This window comes from Sorex fumeus, unplaced genomic scaffold, assembly GCF_029834395.1.
Source record: "Sorex fumeus unplaced genomic scaffold, SorFum_2.1 ptg000041l, whole genome shotgun sequence".
Taxonomy (NCBI): Eukaryota; Metazoa; Chordata; class Mammalia; order Eulipotyphla; family Soricidae; genus Sorex; species Sorex fumeus.
Window position 1 is genome coordinate 8,064,024 of NW_026606098.1, and position 8,715 is coordinate 8,072,738.

Genomic DNA, 8,715 nt, shown 5'->3' on the forward strand with positions numbered 1-8,715 from the left:
CTTGAGGGAGGCCGATTGCAGCCCCCGCCTTGGTCCAGGGCCTGTGGGGATGCGGAAACCCCCACCGTGGGCTGCTGCAAAGCCAAACCTTCCTCCAAGCCCGGCTCCCAGCTGCACTTGGCGTTTCCAAAGGAAGCACCATGCCCCCACCCCGAGACGGGCTGGACCTGTATTGGAGGCCTTGCCAGGGACCCCCAGCCCCCGCCACCATCCACGCTGGGTCTCGTGGAATGCCAGTGGAGACCTGGGCCAGGGTGGTGACCAGCAGAGCTGGTGGGGGCTGGCCTGGGGAGAGGGGGCAGCTGGTCTGTTTCTGTCCCCATCTTCCTGGGGTGTCTTGTATGACAAGTTTACTGGCACATGCCTGAGCTGACCATCGGCCCTGGCTGTCCCCATCTGCAGGGCTCCTAGCCTGGGCCACAGCAGGGCCACAAGCTGCACTCCCCCAGGAAGGCGGGAGAGAGCCCCCTGGAGGCGGAGGTGGCACCTGCAGCCCAGCCCCGTCCCAGGCGCCAGGGGAAGGCATGGCTTGGGGGTTGCCCCTTGTTCTCAGGATTCTGGTCCTGGAATTTGGGGGCAGTCGGTGCCCAACGCCGCCTGTCACTTCTGACCTCTTGTCCCTGGGTGTCCTGGCCGTGCCCCCCCTCTGCCAACACGCGACGCTGCGGGGTGAGAAGCCTCAGCAGCGAGCAGGGCCACTGACATATGCAAATGCGCCTCGGCCCAGCCCGCCCCGCCCCAGCATGTACACGCGCTGTGGATGGCCCGCGGCCTTGCGTTCGGGCCACCGCGGCGGGCGGGATGGGCAGCTCAGGGCCCCTTTGGCCGGGTCCTGCCCGTCCTCTCTGACCTGGACGCATTTTTCTTTGTACCTTTGCACCCTTTGTAATGAAATGTAATAAAAACCCGATGTTTTTGTCTCCGCCTCCTCCTTTATTCCCGCCCGCCCCTGATCCAGAGTGGTACCTGGGCAGTGAGGGGGTGCCAAAGGGGCACCCCTGTGGCCACCGTCCTGGTAAGCCACACGTGCACACAGACCAGTGAATGCGTCGCAGCCCCTCATGGAGATGGGGGTGAGGACCAGGCCCTGGGAACCGAGCCTTAGGGGACAGCAGAGCTGAGTCTCCTTCAGGCTGGACACCGTGCCAGTGAGGAGGGGGCCGTGCAGGCCGCCCACCGGTCACGGAGTACAGAGATTGGCCCAGCCTCCGCAGGCAAGGAGTCAGTGAAAGCCCCGCTGAACAGACTTTATTATGCCCCCTTCTGCCCCCTGGGCCTGCCACTCCTTGGGCTAGGTGCCCGGCCTCCAGGAGGCCTCCGTGCTGGTCCTAGGCCCGCAGCCGTTGCTGCTGGTTTTCATAATCCTCCGGGATGGTGTCTGCAGAGAGAGGTGGTGGTGACAAGCGGGAATGGGACAGGGTTGAAGAGAATGGGGAGAGGACACGGGCGAATGGGAGGGGCCGGTGGAGGGAGTGGACAGGGCCAAGGTGGGGGGGGAGCAACTGGGGAGTGGGCGGGGCAAAGGTGAGGCAGAGCCTGTGGGTGCGTGGTAGGGGCGGGACCAGTGAGTACGTGGGAGGGGCAGTGGTGAGGGGCGGAGCCTCCAGGAAGTGGGTAGGGCTGGCTGGTGAGCAGATGGGGCAGGAGGAGCCCCCTTCCTCACCATTGCAGCGGTAACGCAGGTTAGCCCAGATGATATTCTCCTGGGAGAAGCAGAAGACTCCCAGGCGGCCGCCCCGCATGGTCGTATCCAGGACCACGTTGCTGTCTGCCACCAGCTCTGGGCCCTCATAGAACCGCACCCTGCAAGGAAGGGGTTCTCCCTGAGACCTGCCTGGAACAAGGCCCCTTCCCTCACGCCCCGGCCCACACTCCGCAGGTGCTGAGCAGAGTGCTGAGCCCAAGCTGACTGGGGAAATTCCCCCATCCACAGAGGATCCCCAACGCCCTCAGGGTCTGACCAAGGTTAATACTAAACACATCCCACCCAGCATCCCGTTCTAAGCTAAGGAGACCAGACAAGCGCTGCCCCATGCCCTCAATGCCCTGGAGAGAGACGGGCCCACCTGATGTAGCCCACTTGGGGCCGGTGCTGCAGGAACCAGCGGTAGGAAGTCTTGTCCTTCCAGCCCACATTGCGAGGATCCTTCCACAGCAGCCGCACCTGGGACCCCGTGTCCCCTGTATGCCACAACGCATTCCGGAGGTGCTCTCCGGGGCCTGTGGACGACTTCACAGCCTGCCTCAGCCAGGGACAAGGGGAATGGTCAGAGCCCACATGGGCCACTGGGACCCCGGGAACCCTGCACAACAGAATGGGGGGGGGCAGGCAGCGTAGGGGTCTGGAGGCTCATCAAAGCCTGAGGTTCCCTGGACAGATCTAGAGACACTGGAGGGTTTCAACCCCATGGCCTGGGGGCTGCAGATGGACGCAGAGCTCAGAGCCAGTTTAGGGCGCTGAGGTTTGGGGAAAAAAGTGAGGGAATCTGGGGTGATTTTAAAGGCGTGGGGATGTAGAGGGGAGAGCTCAGGGTCCACGAGGAACTTTAGGCTTTGCACTTGTGGTCCCCAGGTTCAATCTAGGGCACAGCATGTTTCTCCAGCAATGCCAGGAATGATGCCTGAGCATGGCCAGGTGTGAACTTCCAAACAAAGCACAGCGGGGAGGCCGGAGCGATAATGATAGCATGCATTCCGGAGGTGCTCTCCGGGGCCTGTGGACGACAGGGCTTTTGGGTTTGATTCCCGGCATCCCATATGGTCCCATGAACACCACCAGGAGTAATTCCTGAGTGCAGAGCCAGGAATAACCCCTGTGCATTGCCGCGTGTGACCCAAAAAGAAAAAAAAAAGCACTCCAGGGCAGGGCGAGATGGGGGGAGGGGACTGGTGGTGCTGGTGGGACTATAAATGCTTTGGGGTCTGTGGAAAGGTTCAGGCCTCAGCAGCACACGGGGCCAGGAGGGGGCTTAGCTAAGACACCTTGAGCTGGATGCCCGGTTCAGCCACAGCACGGAAGGGGCTGGCCTGCCAATACGTCTGCTCCATCTGCTTCCACATGACCACGTAGAAGCTGGAGCTGTCCTGGTAGCCAAAGATGAAGCCTGCATAGTCGTCGTCCGTGACCGTGTTCACATGGAACGTGCCTTCGAAGTCCACGCCATTGAAGGCCGTGTAGCCTGCAAAGGGAAGGATGCGAGCCACCGCCCACGTCAGTCCAAACACCAAAGACCTAGAGCCACCCCGTCCAGACATAAGCAAAGTGCCCAGACCCTCACCCCCAGTAATTTGGGGCTCCATCAGGTCAGTGAACCCAGACCCAACCTGGACTGCAGCTGCACACCCCAAAGCCCAGTGGCCCCACCCCTCGGTGGCCCGCCTCTCACCCACAGCCAGGCCTGGATCACTATTCATTGTCTGCACAATTTCCATGCCCTGAGGGAATCAAAGGGGGTCTGATCTCAGAGCTGGGGAGACGGGTAACCTGGCTCCCCTCTCCCAGCTCAGCCAGGCTCCCTCCACCTACACTCTGGGCCATGCACTGACCTGGTTCAGCACCACCCAGTTGGGGTCTATCTGTGCGTCGCCCTCAGGGTCTAGCACGACTGTCTGGAAGGCCCTGAAGTCAGTGAGGGTGACCTCTGCGTTCTCAGGACACACATCGATCTTGTCAACCACCTTATCGGCATCGAAGTCACCGTGACACGCGTCTCCCACACCAACTCCTGAGATGGATAACACCAATGACCCAGGGGTGATGAGATCCGGGCTGCTGGATCACAGCCCACCCTACCACATCCCGAGCCAGCCACGCCCACATTATTCCCACGCCTCATCTACTCAGACCCCAGGCCCTAGTCCAGCCTGCCCCGCCCCCCCACCAAGCCAACCCTGTCGCTGGTTAAGTTCCTGTATCAGACCCAGACCCCACCATACCCAGGCCATTCCCAAACCCGGACCACACCCATGAAGAGACACGCCCATGCAGAGACCACGCCCACACCCTGCCCAAGCCAGCCAAGCCCACACTGTAACCTTGGCTGAACCCATCAGTCCACACCCTTACTTGGCCAAGCTCCACCCAAGCCATCCATGCCCATCCCCACTGGCGACTCCCACACCCCACCACCTAGGGGGCCAGCACTGTCCCCGCCCCCTCTCACTATTTGAGTCCTCCTGGTTGGGGTTGGGCACCAAGCGGCAGTTGTCGCTGATGTCTGGGATCCCATCATTGTCATCATCATCATCACAGGCATCACCCTGGCCATCATGGTCCGAGTCCTGCTGGGCGCTGTTGGGTACCGTCGGGCAGTTGTCCCTTGAGTCCTGGTGCCCATCCCCATCTCTAGAGGCGGGAACAGAGTACGAGGTCACTAAAGAGTCTGGTCAGGGGTGCTCAGCCAGGGCTCCTCACCCATCCCGCACGGCCTTACTGGTCCTGATCGCTGTCACATGCATCGCCCACGAAGTCGTGGTCCACATCCCTCTGTGGAAAAGATGCAGGGTCCAGCCTCAGGCGGAGGAAAGCTCGTGAGCCCCAAAGCCCTCCCACTGCAGCTCAGGGGGTGCCATTTCCTCCCCTGTGTTGGACTTCCCCGGGGCCTGGTCCAGAACGGCTCTGCCTGCCCTGACCTGGTCTGGGTTGCTCTTCTGGGGACAATTGTCACACGCATCCCCTACACCGTCACCATCGCTGTCTTTCTGGTCTGAGTTAGGCACCCTGGGACAGTTGTCTGCTGAGTTTCGAATCCCTGCAGGAAGCCAGGGCACAAGACCAGGTTGACATCAGCAGCGCAAAGACTTCATGGAATGGATGAGCGGACACCAAGGGGGCTGGATCCTGCATGGTCTCCCCTGACCTCCCCTTCCCTGGGACACAGCGGGACACACACACTCCCTGGGCCATGAAGGACAGCTCCACCCCGAAATCCAGTTCTCCCAGCGCGGCCTCCGGTGCTGCTTTTCCTGTCCACCGCCCTGCCCCACCTTATGTCCAAGGGGCCCCCAGCACTTTTCTTACCCCACCCCTGCCCCTGAGCACAGCCTGGCCCCTCTCCCACGCTCACGATCGCCATCGATGTCATCATCGCAGGCATCCCCTCGGCCATCGCTGTCAGTGTCCTTCTGGTCATCGTTCTTCTGAGCCCGACAGTTGTCACATGCATCACCCCATTTGTCACCATCAGAATTGCGTTGGTCTGGGTTCCTCATCAGTGGGCAGTTGTCCTGGAAGACAGGGTAAAGGAAGGAAGAGGGTCAGGCCAGGAGGTGCAAAGGTCACTCCGCAGATGAAGAACGCTTTTCCAAAATACCCAGTACCCCTCTGAGATACGGAAAACAGGGTTCTCCGAGGCGACGCCTCTGCAAACTCCACCCACTGGGAGACCACGACCCCGTGCAGAAGCGCCCTGGCTCTCACCTCCTCATTGATGATTCCATCTCCGTCAGCATCAGGGTCGCAGGCATCTCCGATGCCATCGCGATCTACGTCCTCCTGCCCTGAGTTGGGCACTGTCATGCAATTGTCCTAGGGCAACAAGTGGGCACAAAGGGCTCGACCGGCGACCACACCCACTCAGGGGGTCCTGCCCATCTCCGGTCGGGCCCCACCCACTATACCTACGACCTGGTGCCCATCCAGCAGAGAACTACAAGCCTGGCCCACCTCGCCTGGCCCCTGGGACCTGAGCCCCGACCACCAGGCTCTATCCCCGCCCACCTACCCTGAGCCCCGCCCTCCAGACCCAAGTTCCACCCACCTTGCGGCACTGCCTCTCGGAGCAGCGCAGCTTCTCATCCGGGAAACCGTCCAGATCAGTGTCTCGGCCACAGAGAAGCCCGTTGCCTGCCCAGCCGACAACGCACTGCCCGGGAGGTAGGGTGAGGATGAGTGGGTGTTCCCGTTTGGCTGCACCCCGTGTCCCCAATCTGGCCGGGCCTCTCCCTCCCGCACTCACCACGCACGACCGGGAGCCGTCGCGCTCCAGGACGCAGTCGGCCTTCTCATGGCACTGGCTGGGCGTGCCGTCGGGACAGAAGCGCTGCCCACGCCGATAGCAGCCCGACTCCTGGTCGCCCACAAAGCCAGGCTGGCATTGGCCGCACTGGAAGGAGCCCTGCGCCGGAGGCGGTGGACGGTCAGTCGCTGGCAGTGTCCCGTGGGCTCCCGAAGACCCCGCGCCCGCCTCCCGCGCAGCCTTACTTGGGTGTTGAGGCACACGGAGTTGGGGATGCAGTTGTGCTGCCCCGTCTCACACTCGTTAATGTCCGTGCAGACCTGGGTGGGAGGGCACGGAGGTCATCGCAGGCAGCCCACTGGCCCTCCACCAGCCCGCTGCTGAGTGTCCCCCCTCCGGACCTCACCTGTTTGTTGGCCTTAGCGAAGGCCAGTCCCACGCCCTCGTGGGTGGCGCCGCTGTACCCTGGCGGGCAAGACTCGCAGCGGAAGCCTGGGCTGGTATTGATGCAGCGCACGCGGGGAAAGCACGGGTGAGCGTTGCACTGGGGGCGGAAGGGCCAGCGAGGGTCAAGAGGGTGCAGAGCTGGCAGGCCCGTGACCAGGACCAGCTGAAGGCGCCCTATGGGGCGGGGTCAGACCTGCCGCCGCCTGGACCCGGACTTGGCGGCGTCCAGGAGGGGAGAGAGGCTATTCGCGGGTTCCAGCGCACTGTCCGCTCATGGGCGGGGCAGCATGGATGAGAGGGCGGCCGTCTCCAGCAGACTGGGGCAGGGGACGGCGGCGGGGCGTGCGTGCCGGGCGGCGGCGGAGGCGCGGAAGTGGACGGGGCGGGCACTCCGCGGGGGTGGCAGTGTGACCGAGGGGGCGCCTGGCGAGCGGTGAAGGGGGTCGTTGCGGGGGATCACTCCGCGCCGTGGCAGAGTGGGGGGAGCTAGCGTCAGGGGTTATGGGGGCAGTCGGTGGGAGGGGCACCCGGAGAGGTAAGCGGAGTGGTCGGGGAACGTGGTCCTGGATCTTGGGAAGGCCCTGTGGCCATGCTCCCGGAGCGGTAAAGGGGTGTTTCTGGAGAGCCCCCCCCAGTGGAGGAGGAGGTGGCAGGAAGGGTGGGGAGTGGGGGGGTGGGCGTTGGGGGGCGAACAGGCGGGCGCACCTCGTTGACATCAGCGCAGTGGGAGCCGTTGCCGGTGAAGCCCTCGGGGCAGGGGCCGCAGCGCGCGCCGCTGGCCGTCTGCGTGCAGACCACGCCGGGGAAGCAGTGGCCGGGCGCGCAGCCGGGCAGCGGGCGCACGCTCACCCCGGGCGTCATTGCGGGCTGCATCCCTGCGGGCCGGGCCGCGCCGGTCAGAGCCACGCCCCGACCTGGGCGGGGCCCGCGCCTCCCCCACCCGCCCGCTCCCCCGCGTGTCCTCGCGCCTCCCGCGGGCTCCGCGCCCCGAGCCTCCACTCGCCCGCCCCCCGCCGCGCTCCGCATCGCCCGCGCTCACCGCACGCGTCGCACTCCATCACCGTGTTTTTCAGGAACGTGATTTCCTTGACCTACGGGGGTTGGGGGTTCCGGGGAGCCGGTCCGCGGGTTCCATCGCTCCCTGCCCTCTCCATCACCCCCCAGAAACCCCCTGGCCTCCCACTCGGACCGCCCCCTACGGAACTTCCTACCTTCTCTCCCCAGGACCCTCCTTTTCTTTCCTTTCTCACAAGCCAGTTCTGGGACGGACCCTCCCTCGCCCCGTTTCCCTTGCGCCTCCTCCCAGACCCCTGCGCAGACCCTTTCCCTCGCCCCCTCTGCCTCTGGGCCTCTCCTCCCGCCCGCGCACTCCCCGGAGCCCCGTGTTTCCAGGACTCCCCCTCCCGGGACCCCCGCTCTCCCCAGGTCCCACGCACGCACGCACCTGCTGCCTCAGCAGCTCCCGCACGTCCTGCAGCGCCGCGTTGGTCTCCTGAAGTTGTCGGAGCATCTGCGGGGCCAGGTCGGCACCTGCGTCGACAGGGGGCGCTAGCGGGGAGTCGGCTGGGGGGACCCCAGCACCGCTGTGGCGCCCACCCTGTCCTATCGTCTGCGCCCTGTCCCGGCTGGGCCATATGTCCGGACGCGATCGCACCCCCCTTGCGGAGCCTCCTGCCTTAGGGGGTCGCGGAATGGCCGCCCCTTACCCAGCGGCATCTGGCCCTGGGCGGATGCGCCCCGCGCAGCCAGCGCGAGCAGGAGAACGCAGGCGGCGGCGAGACCCATGGCGGCGGCGGCGGGCGAGTGGCTGCAACCGGCTAGCGCTGTGTGCCGCCCACCAGGCCCGCGGGGCCTATTTATTCCCGCGGCGGGCGCGGCGCGCCGGCCCGGGGGCCGGCCCACCCCAGCCCTGCCCAGCCCTGCCGCAAGGTAAACAGACTAGGCTGGTCTGGAGGTAAGAAGCCCCACCCTGCAGCCAGCAGGGACACAGAGGGGAAACTGAGTCACAGGGTCCTTGGCAGGGGGCGGGGCTAGACCCCAGGGGGGATTTTATTTTATTTTACACCTTGGGCCACACCTGGTGGAGCTGGGATGGGGGACCCCTCCAGCCCCTTACTCCCTGTAGTGCCAGCAATGCTCCGGGCACCCATGCGGGCCTTGGTGCCCACCCCAGCCTCCTTCGTGCAAAGCCCGCTCAGCGCTTTTATGTGCCAAAGGCCCTCGGATGCCAGTTGTGGTGTGGTCACTGGGACCCGATCTGGAATCGGAGCCAAGTTCCTGCTGCCCCCTCAGGCCTCGGGGCAGCCGCTCC

At 64.6% G+C, this 8,715-nt stretch overlaps 1 protein-coding gene across 2 annotated transcripts; it reads right to left on the bottom strand.

Moving 5' to 3' along the window:
- Window positions 1-1,233: 1,233 nt before the first annotated feature.
- Window positions 1,234-8,194, bottom strand: COMP (cartilage oligomeric matrix protein). 2 transcript variants are annotated; one of them, XM_056119362.1, is made up of 19 exons: window positions 8,111-8,194; window positions 7,849-7,934; window positions 7,444-7,495; window positions 7,110-7,279; window positions 6,364-6,501; window positions 6,203-6,277; window positions 5,958-6,116; window positions 5,760-5,864; window positions 5,420-5,527; window positions 5,067-5,226; window positions 4,633-4,751; window positions 4,434-4,486; window positions 4,164-4,345; window positions 3,547-3,725; window positions 3,387-3,435; window positions 2,983-3,179; window positions 2,067-2,239; window positions 1,664-1,803; window positions 1,234-1,378 (listed from the first exon to the last, which is right to left on the bottom strand). In XM_056119362.1, the coding sequence occupies exons 1-19, from the start codon at window positions 8,187-8,189 to the stop codon at window positions 1,329-1,331; spliced, it is 2,274 nt and encodes a 757-aa protein (XP_055975337.1). In that variant the 5' UTR covers window positions 8,190-8,194; the 3' UTR covers window positions 1,234-1,328. The 2 variants fall into 2 exon arrangements, with proteins under 2 accessions (XP_055975337.1, XP_055975338.1); XM_056119363.1 differs by lacking the exons at window positions 7,849-7,934; window positions 8,111-8,194 and adding an exon at window positions 7,616-7,726.
- Window positions 8,195-8,715: the final 521 nt, after the last annotated feature.